At 45.4% G+C, this 19,914-nt stretch overlaps 1 protein-coding gene across 3 annotated transcripts in view; it reads left to right on the top strand.

Annotated features, from left to right (window-relative positions):
- NMU (neuromedin U) overlaps positions 1-19,914 on the top strand; it is a 232,876-nt gene that overhangs the window by 128,014 nt on the left and 84,948 nt on the right. For 2 of the 3 annotated variants that reach the window (XM_030191401.1, XM_030191400.1), the window contains exons 5-7: positions 1,363-1,392; positions 1,505-1,555; positions 3,682-3,756. In XM_030191401.1, the coding sequence (XP_030047261.1) occupies positions 1,363-1,392; positions 1,505-1,555; positions 3,682-3,756 (156 nt within the window). The remainder of the gene's footprint in view (positions 1-1,362; positions 1,393-1,504; positions 1,556-3,681; positions 3,757-19,914) is intronic. The other variant, XM_030191402.1, reaches the window with a different exon arrangement.

Raw genomic sequence — 19,914 nt, 5'->3', positions numbered from 1 at the left:
CAGTAATGTACACATCAGCATTTAGGCCTATTTCAGAGCAGATGTAAATGTCCATACCCAAATCTAGGTGATATATCTGCGGGATTTGTGCTAGTATTTTATAAAGATCTGTGCATCTATATGTACCTAAGAAGTGGAGGATTAGCCTGATGGTTTGAGCAGCAGACATTGCCTCAGATACAAACTTAGATTATGAGCCCAAATGTAACTCACCTTGGAAAGAAGTATGGGGAAGGGGGGGAATTCTGTAACAATGCACCTAATTTTAGACACCAAGAAGGTACTCTATAAGTTACATGCATAAGTGAGCACCTTGCCATGACTCCACCCAAATGAATGGCCACCTGCAAAGTACATGCCATGAAAGATATGCTTGTACTTACAGAAGAGCATGTAGCTGGTTTATTGTTATTTACATGCATATGTGTTCACATTAGCACATAAGTCACTAGAATACTGTCACTTGTATGTGTAATTGCGGCCAACTTTAGGTGACTCCTTATAGATTAATTTCTATAAAGTCCAAATATTTTTAAAGCAAGCCAAAATCCATGTATAAATTACGGTGTTATGTGTGGAAAGGGATTTGAAAATTATCTCCTAAGTCAGTGGTTCCCAAACCAGATCCTAGAGGTACTCCAGCCATTCAGGTTTTCAGGATATCCACAATGCAGATCTCTCTCATGAATATTCATTGTGAATATCCTGAAAACCTGACTGGCTGAGGTGCCTCCAGGACCAGGTCTGGGAACCATCCCTAAGGGGCCCTTTTACTAAAGGGTTGGCGCATGGCAACAGGCTTGCTGTGTGCCAATCCGGAACTACCGCTGGGTTCTACCCCCTGCATGTACCATTTCCGGCACTACAAAAATATTTTCTATTTTTGTAGCACTGGTGCTTACCTGGCAGTAATCGGGCAACAGCGTGCACTGACCGGTTACCGCCAGATTAGCGTGGGAGTCCTTACTGGCACCTCAATGGGTGGCGGTAAGAACCCCATTCAGGAAATGGCCATGCGGCAAGTGCTTCACTTGCTGCATTGCCATTTCTTTTTGTGAAGAAAAGATAGCCTTTTACCCGTTGCAGTTAAGGGAGACCTCAGCGTGCATCAAAAACACACGCTGATGCTAGCACAGGCCCCCTTTTACCACAGCTTAGTAAAAGGACCCCTAACTGAATAAAAACACCACATACAATTTCATGATAGACAGATGTAGGACATCCTGAGAACAGAATGAAAACTGAGTTGTGTTGCCCTCTCATAAACTGCTTCTTTTTCTTCTTTTGCACTTCTTATTGTTGAATATTATTTTTGCCTCTTCTAGAAAATTAAAAAGTGTCTATATTTTATTAACCCCACAGGGTTTAGATGAAAAAGACAATGCCAAGAGGGTAAGATAATTTTCTGTCTATTTCTGTCACATTAAAATTGTCAAGAAAACCATAATCCATTATTATCCTGTTCTGTAGTAAAATCATACTTTTAATTTTTTTTTTTGCGCAGTTCTTATTTCATTATGCTAAGACTCATGACTCAGGCAACTCAGACATCATGGTAAGTTGCTCAGCCACTGCTTGTGAGTAAATTGCTTACCTATAAAAAAAAACTCAAGGACAGTATTCCTGTTTGTATTAGTCCTTGCAACTGCTACAGTTAAACCATCAAATTTGATTTGGCACATGTTAAATTTACAACAAAATAAACAGTTTTATCAGCTAGAAGAATTCAAAAACAGTATGGTTTATCAAGTGTGAAAAGAGTAATCAAATAAAATGAACCCATTTCAAAATTCTTCAGCACAAATAATTGACTAAAAATGATAAGATCTCATTAATATATATTTTGCTAGGAAAATGATATAATTAGCAAATATTTGATGAGATGTTATAAAATATGAAAGTAAAAGAATAATTTGAGTCCTTAGGGCTGATTCACTAATCTTTCTAAAAAGAAATCTGACATGTTTTAAAATGTGAAAAAAATCAAATATAGCACAGGATGATGGAAATATAAATAGAACAAGAATTGTATGAAGCAGTACTTCAATATTGCCATACTGCCTTCAGAAGTGCTCAGCTTTCATGTACTGGTACCATTCACAAGTGGCGCCTGATTGGCACTTGTTAGCAAGCATAAAGATTTCCATTCCTCTTTGTAAAACATAACATGGACACTTATGTACATTCATTTCCCTTCCTGCTACATATTTGCATTTTAGGTAGCCATTTTGCCATTTTTTTGTCCATCGTTATCTTTTTCAATATGTTTCAATTTGAAATATATTGCAACTTGTTTGGAGACATTTTAAATATTTCCTTAAACTAGATTTTTTTTTCTAAGTTATGATGTGTTTCATATCACAGTATTGTTGAAGCATACCAAATTGTGAGCTCCTATGGAGAACCTAAAAGCTCAAAAACTACTGAATTGGTTGTCAGAAATTTTCTTACATTTTTTTGTAGCTTGTAATTTTTGGTAGGCGTCAATCAACCACTACTTCTGAAGTAATAAATAGCTACAAGTTTGTAACTGCAGCCCAGAGAGTACAGCTGGAATTGTAAAAATGGTTCAGGTCTATCTTGATAGACTTTTGTCAGAGAGTGACTTTATGCCAGAAATCCATTATTGTGTTCCAGGTTGATCGTGTTTGCTAAACAAGGGGTGCAGTTCTAATTCTGAAGAGTCTTAAGAGTAAGATTTACAGAAAGAAACCCTTTAAGGAAGTAATTTTATAAAGTCATACCCATGTATATGTGGCCACATACATGTGTATATGACCGCTTATAAAATATTTATTGGTGTTAAAGTATGTGCCATGACGTGAAGGTGTGTTGTTTGCCATTGGGTGTGCACAGGGCACAGTTTGGGTAGAATATGAGTAGAGTTGCTACACACGTGAATTATAAAATATATTGATCTATGTACATACTGTATGTAGCTGAAGTACATGTCTTCTTTTACGCCAGCTCTTGAGTAGGTGTAATTGATCACATATACATTCAAGAGACATTACTTGTCAACATACGATCATTTTATAAAGAGAGGGCTCCCTGTTATAAAATTACCCTCCAAAGGAGTAATTGATTAAATTTGTTTATTAAAACTGATTGTGATCATCCCAGATTCTTCAAAATCTGAAAATTATTTCCAGATGTTAACTTTGCTTTGTTTCTAGTCACCTCATGGCTTTAATCTGTAGCCAATACATCTCTGGGCACTTGTAAAAAAAACTCAACAGTTATACTTGACAGTGAATTGAAGTTCTTGATTCTAAAGTGAAATTTCTTCCTGAAACACTCGGGAGCTCACAATCCCTTATTTGGAAGCAGCAGTAGTTTTTTGCACTGTCCACTGGGACACAATGTATAGGGAACAATTGATCACAGTTATGCATATATCTGCCTTGAAAGCAAGTAGAACAATCCCTTATTGTGATGGAACATGTCCCTTCACTTAATCATGCTAGAAATTGCATCTGTGGCCAGTATCTTTAAGGTCACTTTTCAAAATTTTGTTTGATTTCTATTGATAACCAAAGTATCCAAAGAAGCTGTCTGATTAAACACTTTCAGTCTTTTGTTTTTGTATGGTCTGTCAATGAACAACACTATGAGACATCATTTGCCTCATAAAGGGAGCAGTTCATTGTTGCTCATTTGTCTGTATTCATGTCCTCTCAGTCTTCTGTCCTGCATCCTTTGCTGCAACTCGTTCCTCAGCTTCATGAGAGAAGGATGAAGAGATTCAAAACTGACGTATGTAACTTTAAACAATGTCTGCTTACATTCCCACCCTGTATGTTGTCATTTGAAATTCCTGAATTTCTGGTAGTTTCATTTAGAAATTGGTACCATATAGTGCTCTACAACTAATGAAAGAGAAGTTTATCTAGAAATTTATGTTTTGTATGTCTACATATTCTTGCTACTAGCAACTATATAGAGAGAAAAGATGTTGCCTCAAATGTTCCTACAATTTGAAGATTGTAATCTTCAGTGGTCCTAATGTCCTAAGAGTGGAAAAAAACTTTTAGAGGATAAGCATGCTTGTTCTCACATGTGGGTCGACGTCTGCGGCGGCCCAGGAATCGGAAATTTTGCAACCAAAATAATCAAAAGGTTTTGCCAGAGAGTTCTGGCGTGCGAGTCGCACGCACTGGTCATGTGCAGACGACTTCCCGCCCGTCGGGCAAGCATGCTTCTTCAGTTCTTTTTTCTCCGCGGTAAGGTGTGGCAGTTTTTTCACTGCGCTCTGTTCAGGCCCAGGAAGAGAACTTCTTTACGCGACTTAGTTTCGCTTTATTTTCGTTCTTCTTTTTTTCAATATATATATAAAAAAAATTATATTTCCTGTAGTTTTCTTGTTTCTTCTTGCCACCTTTAAAGTTTCCATTCTTTTCGACGAGGTCGGCCCTTGGGCCACGCGGTCGGGTTACTCCCTTTTTGAGCCTTCTCTTTTTGGCACAATTGCGTCATTTGATTTTGCCAAGGCCGTTTTTCCTTCCATGTCATCGAAGACACCCAGCGGCTTCAAATGTTGTACTCGGTGCAACCGGACGATCTCAGGTACCGATAGCCACGCCTGGTGTATCCAGTGCCTTGGGCCTGACCATAGCCCAGCCACTTGAAGACACAGACACAAGTGTCTCGAGAAGCCCAACGAGAAAAGCTTTTTGGGGCTTTGTCCGGTTCTTCGACATCGGTACCAAGGTCGGCGGCGTCGACATCAACAGGAGCATCGACATCGGAAGCAAAGGTAATGGCTGCTCAGAGACCAGTTCGCGCTGGGAGCAGTGAGGCGTTGAGTGGGTCTCCACCTGCCTCGAAGCCTCCTGTTATGCAGGACCCCCCGGGACCGACCTTCGTTGGACCCGGCCCCAAGGAGGCATGAGGATTCCACATCTTCCTCATCGGTATCGAGGAGTCTTGATGACTGGCATCGAGTGAAGGCGAAGAAGCACTGTCATCGTTCTCCTTCGACACACGGTACCGGGAGCTCTGGGGCATCGAGAGAGTCGGCACCTGAGAAGCATGTCACAAGTTCCTGGCCAGGGGTACTTTTGACACTTTTGACGTGACATCCAGGATCGCTCCTTAAGGTATAGTGATGCGCAGACTCTCATGGCTGCGTGTCTCTGACCTGGATCACTCTGTCCAGCAACGGATGGCAGATGTTCCTTGCCGGGGGGACAACCTTTTTAGAGAAAAAGTAGAGGATCTTGTTGATCAGATCAAGAAGCATAATGATGCTATGGATTCTCTTTCCCACCGGGCGCCTTCTGCTACTGCCTCCTCATCTAGGAGGTTTTTTAAGTGCTCCCTATTCCTATCCAAGGCGTAGGTACACTCCTGCTTCTCGACAGCCTGCCCAGGCTCAGCCCCAGCACGCTCGTTCTCGTCAACAGCTTGTGTCTAAGGCCCATACTGCTCCCCAGCAAAAGCAAGGGACGGGCTTTTGACTGGTTCCAGTTAAGCATAGCCTCAATAAAAGTGTCCATGCCTTAAGACTTGCCGGTTAGAGGGAGGTTGATACTTTTTCACCAAAGGTGGCCTCTTATAACCTCCAACCGGTGGGTTCTTCAAATAGTCCGGTTAGGATACACCCTCAATCTGGAATCCAAACCTCCAAATTGCCCACCGGGAGCTCATTCTTACAGCTCCCAGCACAAGCAGGTACTTGCAGAGGAACTCTCTGCCTTTCTAAAGGTCAGTGCGGTCGAACCCATTCCACCAGGGAAAGAAGGGCTGGGATTCTGTTCCAGGTACTTCCTTGTGCAGAAAAAGACAGGGGGGATGCGTCCCATCCTAGACCTAAGGGTCCTGGACAAATTTCTGGTTCGAGAAAAGTTCAGAATGGTTTCTCTTGGCACCCTTCTTCCCATGATTCAAGAGAACTATTGGCTATGCTCTCTTGACTTAAAGGATGCTTACACACACATCTCGATACTTCCAGCTCACAGGAAGTATCTTTGATTTCGGCTCGGAAAACAGCACTTTCAGTACTGTGTACTGCCCTTTTGTCTGGCGTCCGCACCCAGAGTGTTCACAAAGTGTCTGGCGTTAGTTGCAGTGTCGCTACGCAGACTAGGAGTGCATGTGTTCCCTTATCTCAACGATTGGCTGGTCAAGAGAACCCGAAGGCAGGCACTCAGCAGTCCATGCGAATGACTATTCAGGTGCTAGAGCTACTGGGGTTCGTGATAAATTATTCCAAGTCCCATCTCTCCCCAGTTCAGCAATTGGAATTCATTGGAGCTGTGTTGAACACAAAGACAGCTCGTGCTTATCTTCCCAAGGCAAGGGCGGACAACCTCCTGTCCCTAGTGTCCTTAGTACTAGCGTCTCAACAGATCACGGCTCGGCAGATGTTGAGACTCCTGGAGCACATGGCCTCCACAGTTCATGTAACTCCCATGGCACGCCTGCACATGAGATCAGCTCAATGGACCCTAGCCTCCCAGTGGTGCCAAGCTACAGGAGATCTAGAAGATGTGATCCAACTGTCCACCGACTTCCAGAATTCTCTGCAGTGGTGGACGATTTGAACCAATTTGACTGTGGGACGTCCATTCCAAATTCCTCAGTCACAAAAAGTGCTGACGACGGATGCATCCCTCCTGGGGTGGGGGGCTCATGTGGATGGGCTTCACACTCAGGTCCTTTCAGGAAAAGGACCTTCAGATCAATCTCCTGGAATTGCGAGCGATCTGGAGCGCTCTAAAGGCTTTCAGAGATCGACTGTCCAACCAAATTATATTGATTCAGACAGACAATCAGGTTGCTATGTACTACACCAACAAGCAGGGTGGCAGCGGATCTCGCCCTCTGTGTCAGGAAACCGTCCAGATGGCTTTGGGCTCACCGTCATGGCATGTTTCTCCAAGCCACTTACCTGGCAGGCGTAAACAACAGTCTGGTCGACAGGATGAGCAGGATAATGCAACCTCACGAGTGGTCACTGAACATGGACGTTGTCCGCAAGATCTTCCGAGCGTGGGGCACCCCCTCGGTGGATCTTTTTGCCACTCAGATCAATCGCAAGGTCCCTCAGTTCTGTTCCATGCTTCAGGCCCATGACAGACTAGTGTCAGATGCCTTTCTCCTGCATTGGGGGACATGCCTTTTGTATGCGTATCCTCCCAGTAGTAGGGAAGACTTTGCTGAAACTTAGGCAAGACTGGGGAACCATGATTCTGATTGCTCCCTTCTGGCTGCGTCAGATTTGGTTCCCTCTTCTTCTAGAATTGTCCTCCAAGAAACTGTGGAAATTGGGGTGTTTTCCAACCTTTATCACCCAGAACGAGGGGTCGCTTCTACATCCCAACCAGGGCCGTGCCTTGACGTCAGAAGAAGGCGGAACACAGCGAAGGGAAGGCTAGAGACGTCGGGAGCGCCGCCTCCTTCACTGACGCTGTGCTGCTGGACCGCCACAGAGGTAAATTTAAAAAGAAAAGGGATGTTGGGGGGAGAGAAGAGGGCAGGCAGTTGAACAATGGGAGCGGGAGGGCGAGCGAGGTGAGCATGATGCGGCGGCGCCCCCCAGAGGGAGGCGCCCCCCTGCCATGCTTACCGTGTTGGCACGGCCCTGATCCCAACCTCCAGTCTCTGGCTCTCATGAGCTGGATGTTGAGAGCTTAGAATTCGCCTTCTTGGGTCTTTCAGAGGGTGTTTCCTGAGTCTTTCTTGCTTCCAGGAAAGATTCCACAAAGAGGTCTTACTTTTTCAAATGGAGGAGGTTTGCCGTCTGGTGTGACGGCAAGGCCCTAGATGCTCTTTCTTGTCCTACACAGACCCTGCTTGAAAACCTTCTACACTTGTCAGAGTCTGGTCTCAAGACCAACTTCATAAGAGTTCAACTTAGTGCGATTAGTGCTTATCATCGCTGTGTAGAGGGTATGCCTATCTCTGGACAGCCTTTAGTTGTTCTCTTTATGAGAGGTTTGCTTTTGTCGAAGCCCCCTGTCAAGCCTCCACCAGTGTCATGGGATCTCAACATCGTTCTCCCCCAGCTGATGAAAGCTCCTTTTGAGCCACTGAATTCCTGCCATCTGAAGTACTTGACCTGGAAGGTGGTTTTCTTGATGGCTGTTACTTCAGCTCATAGAGTCAGTGAGCTTCAGGCCTTGATAGTGCATGCACCTTATATCAAGTTTCATCACAACAGAGTAGTCCTCTGCACGCACCCTAAGTTCCTGCCAAAGGTGGTGTCAGAGTTCCATCTGTACCAGTCAATTGTCTTGCCAACATTTTTTCCCCGTCCTCATACCCGTCCTGGCGAAAGCAGTTTGCATATCTTGAACTGCAAGAGAGCATTGGCCTTTTACGTGGAGCGGACAAAGCCCTTCAGACAATCCGCCCAGTTGTTTGTTTCTTTCGATCCCAACAGGAGGGGAGTCGCCATCGGAAAACGCACAATCTCTAATTGGCTAGCAGATTGCATTTCCTTCACTTGTGCCCAGGCTGGGTTGACTCTAGAGGGCCATGTCACGGCTCATAATGTCAGAGCTATGGCTGCGTCAGTGGCTAACTTAAAGTCAGCCTCCACTGAAAAGATTTGCAAAGCTGCTACGTGGTCATCAGTCCACACATTCACATCTCATTACTGCCTACAGCAAGATACCCAACGCAACAATCGGTTTGGGCAGTCGGTGCTGCAGAATCTGTTTGGGATTTAAGATCCAATTTCACCCCCCCTAGACCCATTTTTGTTCTGTTCCAGGCTGCACTCTCAGTTAGTTGTTTATGGTTTCAGGTCAATTTATGTTATGTCCTCACCGTTGCGAGGCCCAGTTGACCATTGTTCATTGTTTTGAGTAAGCCTGGGTGCTAGGGATACCCCACATGTGAGAACAAGGAGCCTGCTTGTCCTTGGAGAAAGTGAAGATACTTACCTGTAGCAGGTATTCTCCGAGGACAGCAGGCTGATTGTTCTTACAAACCTGCCCACCTCTCCTTTGGAGTTGTTATTATTGATTTCTATTTATGCTTTTTGAAAAAACTGAAGAAACACGCTCGCACGTCCGATCATGCGCAGTGCATGCAACTCATGTGCCAGAACTCTCTGGCAAAAACTTTTGTTTATTTTGCTTGCAGAATTTCCGATTCCTGGGCCACTGTGGACGTCAACCCACATGTGAGAACAATCAGCCTGCTGTCCTCAGAGAATACCTGCTACAGGTAAGTGTCTTCGCTTTTTTTGTACAAGGTTGCATTAGTAGCTCATGCCTGCATCTGAGGCTGGGGGAGCTCCATCAGATCTTCTTTGGGTGGGAGTGTCTGGTCATGGTGTTTTAGGTGCTTTGTGTGGTGAGATGGGACCACAATGTGCATGTGTGAGAGTTGATAAAAGCAACTGTGTGGCCAGCTGGGGCCTGTTTGTGTGACTGGGTATATTTTGCCTGCCTATGAATCAGCACTCCTCCATAGTGCTGTTTTTCAGACAATAGGGCAGTGATTTTCAACCTTTTTAATCTTGCAGCACACTTACAAGGTGCAAAACTTGTCAAGGCACACCACTGGAATCTAACCCATACCTGCCCGTCCGCGCTAAGATCCATTTCATCTCCGCCCTTAGCTGTAACATTCAGAAGTAGTTATTTCATTTAATTATAGCATTGAAATATATTAGCGCACCAATAAATGTGCTACTGGGAAGCTGGAACAAGATGGACTTTTACAGATTCCTGCACAGACGCCACATACCAGTAGAATCCTTCACCTCAATTGCAGATGCAGAACATGACTGTCACCTGATACAAAATAGGGAACCGCCAAAAATCATGCAGACAGAAACTGAAAGCAGCGATACAGGGCTCTGCATGTTGTGCAACACCAGAGAACTAGAAAGAAATGCATGTCCTGTACAGTGCAAAATAAAGCTGACAAATGTAAATTCTCAACACCAACATAATTCAATCACTACACTGAAAATAAAATTATTTTTCCTACCTTTGTGGTCTGGTGATTTTGCTATGCCAGTCATCTTGTTCCCAATCTTTGGTTCTGCTTTCCTCTGTCTGTGCTTAAATCTGTTTCCAGGGTATTCTTTCCATTCACTGTTTCTTTTTTTTATTTATTTGCTGCACTTGTATCCCACATTTTCGCACCTATTTGCAGGCTAAATGTAGCTTACAAAACGTTATAGCAACATGTACACATTATAGGATAAGAATTTCAGAATATAGATACAGATGGGTACATAGAATATCATAGCAATCATATTAACGGAATAATAATTTTACAATTATTACAAATAAGAGTGCATAAGTAAATCATATTGGATTGGAAATGGATTGAAAGATCAACATAACATAACATAATGATATCTGGAAAAGATATAATATTCAGTCGTGAGGATGTAATTAGGATGAACAGATAGGAGGGTTCCTTAATAGTTGTGATTGAAATAATTAAGAAGTCAGATCGTTATGGAGGAATCTTTATTGCATGCCTTTATGAATAAGTAGGTCTTTAATAACTTTCGGAAGGTTGTCAGGTCGTGTGTTGTTTTTATGGCGATCGGTAATTCATTCCATAGTTGTGTGCAGGTGTATGAGAAACTGGATGTATGTACAGACTTGTATTTAAGTCCTCTGCAATTGGGATAATGAAGGTTTAAGCAGGTGCGTGATGAACTTTTGTTGTTCCTCTCTGGTAAGTCGATTAGGTCTGACATGTATGATGGGGCATCTCCATAAATGATTTTATGGATCAAGGTACATATCTTGAATGCAATACGATCTTTCAGTGGGAGCCAATGCAGGCTTTCTCTAAGGGGTCTGGCGCTTTCATATTTCGCCTTGCCGAATATTAATCTGGCTGCGGTGTTCTGGGCTGTCTGGAGTTTCTTGATGGTTTGTGCCTTGCACCCCGCGTATAAGGAATTACAGTAGTCCAAATGGCTCAGAACCAATGATTGCACCAATACGCGAAATGTCTCTCTTGGGAAGAAAGGTCTTGCTCTTCTGAGCCTCCACATTGCATAGAACATTTTCTTTATGACATTTTTTACATGGTAGTCTAGATTAAGATTGCGATCAGTTGTTACGTCTAGGAGTTTCAGGGTGTCTGCAACAGGGAGAGTATGGTTTGGTGTGTTTATGTTGGGATAGTTGATTTTGTTATATTGCGATGCTAATATTAGGCATTGTGTCTTTTCTGTATTCAGCTTTAGTTGGAAAGCATCTGCCCATGAGTTCATAATTTGGAAGCTGCAATTTATTTTGGCTGCAATTTCTGATAAGTCCTTTTTGAACGGAATATATATCGTCACATCATCGGCATAAATATATGGATTTAGGTCTTGGTTAGACAATGCTTTGGCCAAAGGTAACATCATTAGATTGAAGAGAATCGGTGAAAGCGGAGATCCCAGAGGCACACCACATTCCGGTCTCCATGGTGATGATATGATTGATTTAGGTATGTTCTTGTTGTCAGAAAACTATGAAACCAATTCAATACATTTCTTCCTATTCCGAAATATTCTAGAATGTTTAATAGAATATCATGGTTAACCATCTCGTGCCCTATGGCTTTTTTAGCACTGATCTTTAACCAGTGGTGTGCTGGAGCCGGTTGCAAAATCTTGCAAGATCTTGCGAGCCGGTTGTTCTCCAGGATGAGCTGGCTCCAGTGAACGAGGTAAGCATGGCAGGAGGGGGCCACCACAGGCCATGCTTACCTCCCCTCCCGCTCCCATCCATGTCCAGTGAGTCTCCGTCACCCCCATCCTCCCCTCCCGCTGCCATCCATCTTTTTTTATTACCTCCGTTGAAGCACCGCGTTATTTAAATCCCTGCTGCCTGTCTCTAGCCTTCCCTGTTTGCTTCGTGATGAGTTCATTCCCTTAGTCCCATCTTCTGATGTCATTCTGACATCATTTCCTTTTTCCGCGAAGGCGGGACTGAGGGAACAAAATCATCACGAAGCAAACAGGGAAGGCTAGAGATGGGCAGCAGGGCTTTAAATAACGCGGCGCTTCAATGGAGGTAATAAAAAAAGATGGATGGGAGCGGGAGGGGAGGATGGGGGCGACGGAGAATCGCTGGACATGGATGGGAGTGGGAGGGGAGGATGGGGGCAACGGAGAATCGTTGGACATGGATGGGAGGAGAGGGCAGGGGAGGGAGGAGAATCGCTGGGTATGGATGGGTAGAGGGGGGCAGGAGAGAGAAGAGAATTGCTGGGCATGGATGGGTAGAGGGGGGCAGGGAAGAGAAGAGAATTGCTGGGCATGAATGGATAAAGGGGGGCAGGGGAGATAAGAGAATTGCTGGGTATGGATGGATAGAGGGGGGCAGGGGAGAGAGAAGAGTTTCAGGACATGGATGGAGGGGAGGGCAAGAGAAATTCTGGACATGGATGGAGGGGAGGGAAGGGAGAGAGAAGAAATGCTGGATATGGAGGGAAGATACAGAAAAGAAATTAGATGAGGGAAAAGGAAGTGAGGAGAGAAACTGCACATGGATGGAGAAAATAGGCAGAAGCTGGATCCACTGTACAGTCAAGTCTGCGGAGGACCAGAAATGAAGAAGAAAGAGGAAAGAAAAGAAATAAATGGAAAGGAAGCCCTGGAAACGGAGTCAAGGGAACAGCCCTGGTTAACCCCTTGCATCCGTTACCTTCGCTCCTGCACCCGCTCTGCTGAACGAATCTGGAGGAAATCTCGCACCCTGTCAGACTTCACCCATTACAAATTCATGCTTTCCTCCTTCCAGTCTGCCCTATTGCTTGCCAAACAGGAATATTACTCTCAATTAACCATTTCTCTTGGTTCCAACCCTCGTCGCCTCTTCGCCACCCTCAACTCCCTACTTAAAGTGCCCTCCGCACCCACCCCCCCCTTCACTCTCTCTTCAAACACTAGCTGATTACTTCCGCGATAAAGTGCAGAAGATAAACCTTGAATTCACTTAGAAGCCTTCTCCTCCCTGCGACTTCTTAACCCACTTCCTCAACCAACCTAACCTGGCCTCCTTCTCCTCCTTCCCTGAGATCACCGAAGAGGACACTGCTCGTCTTCTTTCTTCCTCTAAGTGCACCACCTGCTCCTCTGATCCCATTCCCACTAATCTGCTTAACAACATCTCTCCTTCAGTTATCCCCTCAATCTGTCACATCCTCAACCTCTCTCTCTCCACCGCTACTGTCCCTGACACCTTCAAGCACGCTGTAGTCACACCACTTCTCAAAAAACCTTCACTTTACCCCACCTGTCCCTCCAACTACCGCCCCATCTCTCTTCTACCCTTCCTCTCTAAATTACTTGAACGCGCTGTCCACAGCCGCTGCCTTGATTTCCTCTCCTCTCAGGCCGTCATGGATCCGCTTCAATCCGGCTTTCGCCCACTACACTCGACAGAAACAGCACTCTCTAAAGTCTGCAATGACCTGTTCCTTGCCAAATCCAAAGGTCACTATTCCATCCTCATCCTCCTCGACCTATCGGCCGCCTTTGACACCGTCAACCATAATATGCTTCTCGACACACTGTCCTCATTCGGGTTCCAGGGCTCTGTCCTCTCTTGGTTCTCTTCGTACCTTTCCCAACGCACCTTCAGAGTATTTTCTAATGGCTCTTCTTCCACCCCCATCCCACTCTCTGTTGGGGTTCCTCAAGGATCTGTCCTTGGACCGCTTCTTTTCTCGATCTACACCTCTTCCCTGGGCTCGCTGATCTCATCACATGGTTTCCAGTACCATCTCTATGCTGATGACACCCAGCTTTATCTCTTCACTCCCGACATCACAGTCGAAACCCAGGCCAAAGTTTCGGCCTGCCTCTCAGACATCGCTGTCTGGATGTCCAACCGGCATCTGAAACTGAACATGGCAAAGACTGAGCTCCTTGTCTTTCCACCCAAACCCTCTTCTCCTCTTCCCCCACTTTCTGTCACTGTTGACAACGCCCTCATCCTCCCCGTCTCCTCAGCCCGCAATCTCGGAGTCATCTTCGACTCCTCCCTCTCCTTCTCTGCCCATATCCAGCAGACAGCTAAGACCTGTCGCTTCTTCCTCTATAATATTAGCAAAATTCGCCCATTCCTCTCTGAACAAACCACCCGAACCCTCGTCCACTCGTTCGTTACCTCTCGTCTTGACTATTGCAACCTTCTTCTCGCTGGCCTCCCGCTTAGCCATCTATCCCCCCTTCAATCTGTCCAAAATTCCGCCGCACGTCTTATCTACCGCGTGAACCGATACTCTCATATCATCCCTCTCCTCAAGTCGCTTCACTGGCTCCCGATCCGTTACCGTATACAGTTCAAGCTTCTCCTATTGACCTTCAAGTGCACTCAATCTGCAGCCCCCCATTACCTCTCTACCCTCCTCTCCCCGTATGTTCCCACCCGTAACCTCCGCTCTCAGGACAAATCACTCCTATCCGTACCCTTCTTTACCACCGCTAACTCCAGACTCCGCCCCTTCTGCCTCGCATCACCTTATGCCTGGAACAGACTTCCCGAGCCCATACGCCATGCGCCCTCCCTGCCTATCTTCAAGTCCTTACTCAAAGCCCATCTCTTCTCCCTTGCTTTTGGCGCCTAACCACCTTCCCCATTCATGTTACCTACACTGACTACAGAGTTTGTAACCTCTAGATTGTAAGCTACCTACACTGACTACATAAGTTGTAAGTTACCTACACTGACTACATAGTTTGTAACCTTTAGATTGTAAGCTCTCTTGAGTAGGGACTATCCTTCCCCACGTTAAACTTGTACAGCGCTGCGTAACCCTGGCAGCGCTATAGAAATGCTAAGTAGTAGTAGTAGTAGTAGTAGTAGTAGATAGAGAGCAGCAGAATCAGATATTGGGCCAGCATGATCAGAGAAACAAAGTCACCAGACAACAAAGGTAGAAAAAAATAATTTTATTTTCATTATAGTGTTTGGAATATGTCCACTTTGACAATCAGGTGCTGAACGTTAAAAGTTTATATTTATTTACTTATTTATGGCATTTTATCCCATATTAAACATGAATTAGATTGGAACCTGGGATCATTTAATTTTTTTTCCTGGAGAGAGTAATGCATTGCCCCCCCCCCCCCCCCCCCCCCCCCCCGGCTATACTACTATTTACTACTATTTAACATTTGTAAAGCGCTACCAGGGTTGCGCAGCGCTGTACAGTTAACAAAGAAGGACAGTCCCTGCTCAAAGGAGCTTACAATCTAAAGCCAGCTCTGCAATTATTTTTTGGGGGGGGCGCAGAGGTGGACGGGGGGGGGGGGGGGGGAGGAGGGCACAGAGGTGGATGGGGGGCGCCGAGGTGGACCGGGGAGAGAGCCTGTTGTTAAAAATTTACCAGCACACCACTGTCTTTAACGTTCAGCTTTCTTTAATTCCTGTGCCTCCTCCTCGCTATCCCTCTTCCCTTCCCTTCCCTTTATGCTCAGCCTGTCTGCCCCGTTCCCTCCCACAGGTCCAGTACCTTTTCCTACCTTCCTCCTTCCACCCCCGGGCCTCTCTCTCCTCTCTGCCACAATTCTGCAAACTTTGTGATTGCTGGCAGCTGGTCTAGAACATTTTTTATTTTTCAAAGCGACTTCAAATCCAGTAGTTGTAAACGCAGATGTACTCGGGCTGCATCCAGGAAACTGAACAACTTTTAGAAAGTTTAGTGGGAAAATTCCCATCCGGCCTTTCAGTTCTCCCCTGTCTCACTCTTTTCCTGATGTTCTGCTATCTACTTATTGCTGGCGTAGGTGCTAGTGTTGGCTTCTCCACTACAATGGCAGGCTTTGGGGCAAATGAGCGTGATATAATTTCTGGTTTCTTTGACAACACAGAGCTTTCTGGATTTGCTTGTGACTCAAAGGCTTTGATTCTTGAAACAATACTGTTTTGGTGTCTTTCTGTGCTCATAGCATCTATCACAATTGGTTTGTCCAACAAGTTATTTTCAATCTGATTAACTAGGCTTGAGGTTGGATTTTGATCTTAGCCTTGGCAATGTGTACATCATGGCATCAGAATCTTCCCAATTGTTCAATTAATCAGAAATTCTGGTAGTAATTATTGGAGTTGACTTTTCTTCAAGGTTACAGGCCTGAAGAAACAAGTGTTCTTGGTGGCTTGGGAGGAAAGTGTACTGGAATGGGATATAATTCATAGCAGGAATGAGCTGACTCTGCACAACACATCCAAGCAGTTGGCTATCCGTTTCCTCTGTGTTGCTGACGTGGAGGTGATTCTGGGAGCAGCATTATTATGGGTTGGAGGGACTTAGGCTCGGTTGATTTCCTTTATAACCTGCTCATAAGATGGTGGAAGCTCGGCTGAAGAGGGTCATTTGTCCTCCAAGGAACCTGTGAGATAGGAGCAGGGCAACCTATGATTGTTGGTGCCCCATGGCCACCACTTGGAAACCAGGTTGGTCCCAATGGCTCAGCTGCAACAATGGTGACCTGAGGTCTCCTCCTTTCTTGCTGCTGCTCACTATAAATAGAGGTCAGAGAAGCTAGAAGAGTGGTGCTGTGGTTTATTTCTTTCTGAGCACTCTGTAGCCAGTATCCAGCTTCACCTCCTGCCTCTGCGAATCTCTCGCAATTCCTCCTCGTCCTCCTCCAGCCAAGTTTTACCCATCAGCGGCTCATTAGGAGACACAGGTGGGGCTAGAGCTGGGAGGGCGGCCGCAAGCCAGACCACCAATCCTGTGAGGATCAGCAGCACATCTGTACCACAGCTGGGAAAGCAGATGGAGCTGCTGCTTTCCTTGCACCCACAGGAATCAGCGCATTAGCACAGCAGCTGGAAAGGGAGGGAGAAACTGCTATTAGAGCAGGCCTTTCTCTGACTGTCCAGAGGCTTTCCGTCTGCCGCACCGCTTCCATGCGGCAAAAGGAAGTTGCGTCAGAAAGAAGGACCCCAGGGCTGGTTAGAGGAAGGCCTGTTGTAATACCTGCCGGCATCCAAAATATTTATAGAATTGCAGCAGAGGGAAGTCTTGCCTCACCAATTTGATTCATTTCTTTGAAGGCGTTAATAAACGTTCGGATAAAGGTGAGCCGGTTGATGTAGTGTATCTAGATTTTCAGAAAGCTTTTGATAAAGTTCCTAATGAGAGACTCCTGAGAAAATTAAAGAGTCATGGGATAGGAGGCAAGGTTCTGGTGTGGATTAGGAATTGGTTTTTGGACATAAAACAGAGGGTAGGGTTAAATGATCATTTCTCTCAATGGAGGAGAGTGGAGTGCCGCAGGGGTCAGTACTGGGACAGCTGCTATTTAACATATTTATAAAAGGTATAGAAATCGGAACGACGAGTGAGGCGATTAAATTTGCAGATGACACAAAATTATTCAAGGTTGTTAAAACCCGTCACCGTATCTCAAACAAATATAGCAGAATTAGAAAAGCTTCAAAAAAGAGCGACTAAAATGATAAAGGGGATGGAACTCCTCTCTTATGAGGAAAGGTAAAGAGGTTAGGGCTCTTCAGCTTGGAAAAGAGACAGATGAGGGGAGATATGATTGAGGTCTACATAATGCTGAGTGGTGTAGAACAAGTAGAAGTAAATAGATTTTTTACTCGTTCCAAAAGTACAAAGACTAGGGGACACTCAAGGAAGTTACTTGGAAATACTTTTGAAACAAATAGGAGGAAATATTTTTTCACTGGAACTCATTGCTGAAGGATGTGGTAACAGCAGTTAGTGTATCTGGGTTTTAAAAGGTTTGGACAAATTCCTGGAAGAAAAGTCCATAGTCTGCTATTGAGACAGACATGGGAAGCAACTGCTTGCCCTGGAATTTGTAGCATGGAATGTTGCCATGATTTGGGTTTCTGCCAGATACTTGTGACCTGGCTTGGCCACTGTTGGAAACAGGATACTGGGCTAGATGGACCATTAGTATGACCCAGTATGGTTACTCTTATATTCTCTTGCCGGTCTTGCAGGATCCCTGTGACACACCTGGAGAGCAGCCGCGGCACACCAGTTGAAAATCGCTGGTGTCATATTTGTGCTGGCTGCACACCTCTATTCTGTGCTTCCTCAAACACCCACTGTGCCACCTGCTGCTTTCAGGGTCCTTTCAGACTTTCATCACCCTTTTTTACTTGGGTTCAGACAGTTTGATGAATGATGGGCACATAATGGTTTGGGTTATGCATTTGTGTATTGGCACATAATCCTTTGTTAGCCGCTTTTATGTATTAAATACAAAAAAATTGAAACCCAAAACAACACAAAAATAGAAGTAATGCAAACATTTTCACCATATAATAAAGCTTATGCCTGGAATTCCAATGCTGGGCCATGTCCAGGCTCTGCAAGACAGCAAATAGGAGGAGCAAACCTCATGTAAATGTGAGCAACTAACAAAACTGTGAGGTAGATGCGAGGTGGATATCAAATGGTCTTTATTGGAAAACTGCTAAAGGACGTCTTTTAGCATTTTTCCAATAAAGACCATTTGATATCCTCCTCACATCCACCTCCATGTCCAGGCTCTGACATTTCATTTCCGGGTTTCTGGAGCTAACTATACCATAGCCAATTAAGCACGATATTCAGCATTTAACTGGCTAAGGGATACTACATATAGATAGTACAGACTTTTATGTGGTCCTATTTATGCAGTGACCTAGGCTGGTTAAGTGCCTGGAATGCCACCAAAATAGCTGGTCTTGCTTTACGTGCTAACTGGCCATTTTCAGTGGTACTAACTGATTGAGCCTCTAAAAACGACTGGTTAGCCCTAAGCAAGCGATTTGACTAGTCAGGACCATTTGTGGCTGGTTAAATTGCTTTGACTATCAAACCCTGTTGATTCAGCCATGAGAGAGCACAGAGTAGTGCCCACATTTTTGATGACCTACCATAAAGACTGAATAGTAGATTGTGCTCTGCTGATGTGTGGACTTAGAGGTACCATAATAATTCTGATTGTTATTTCTGCTATATGCAAACATACTGTTGGGTACAAAAACAAGGGTGTACCTTCAGATGACTGGGAATCACTCCTGCCTGAATCCACTAGATACTAGGAATACGTCATAGTAGATGTGGGCAATTGCTGATTGGAATCTGCATGGGGGATCTTGATTTGGGGGGAGGTCCTCCTGGGTGGGGGGCCTGAGATGAGGAGCTTGCATTGAAGGGAGGTCTTCAGGGTGGTGAGAACTATCATGGGGGAGGTCTTCAGGGACTGAGAGAGTACTTTTGGGGTCGGCTTTAGGATTAGGTGATGTCATCCTGGAGGGGTAGCTTCTCACCGCCCCTTTAATAAGCAGCCCAAGAGCATGGGGCTGCAACTTTACAGCCCAATGCTTCTTGGAATAATGTTGCTTGTTTTTTATATTGTGAGCTAGTAACTTGTGATACTGAGCTACTAGCAGTTGGTGACTCCCTTAGAGAATGCTTTTGTTACCTATCAAGGTAATAGTTATACATTTGGGGATTATATACAACTGGATAAAGGGCAGAGGAGTAGCCCAATGGTTAGAGCAGTGGGCTGGGAGCCAGAGGACCCATGTTCAAATCCCTCCAGTAGTTTCTTTAAGGCCTTGGGGAAGCCACTTAACCCTACATTGATCTGGAAACAGCACTGGCAACCCACCCCACTCAAGACCTGCCATGGAAGCCATTGCAGCTTTGTGTCATTCACAGCTTAGTGCTGGTGTGCAGGGAAACCACCTTACAGTGGCGTAGGAAGGGGGGGCGGTGGGGCGGTCCGCCCCGGGCGCACGCGCTGGGGGGGGGGGGGTGTTGGCTCGCTGGTTCTCTGCTCTTTCTGCCCTGGAACAGGTTACTTCCTGTTCCGGGGCAGAGAAAACAGGGAAGCAGCAGAGCCGACGCAGCTCCCGGTGACGTGCACTGGGGCGGATCGGCCCTCCCGCCTGCCCCCCCGCTGCAAGGTAGGGTGCGTTTCGGGGGGGGGGGGCGCAGCGGCGACCCGCCCCG

This window comes from Microcaecilia unicolor, chromosome 2 (assembly GCF_901765095.1).
Source record: "Microcaecilia unicolor chromosome 2, aMicUni1.1, whole genome shotgun sequence".
Lineage (NCBI taxonomy): Eukaryota > Metazoa > Chordata > Amphibia > Gymnophiona > Siphonopidae > Microcaecilia > Microcaecilia unicolor.
Note: the sequence above shows the minus strand (reverse complement) of the source record. Positions and strands in the feature narration are given on the sequence as shown.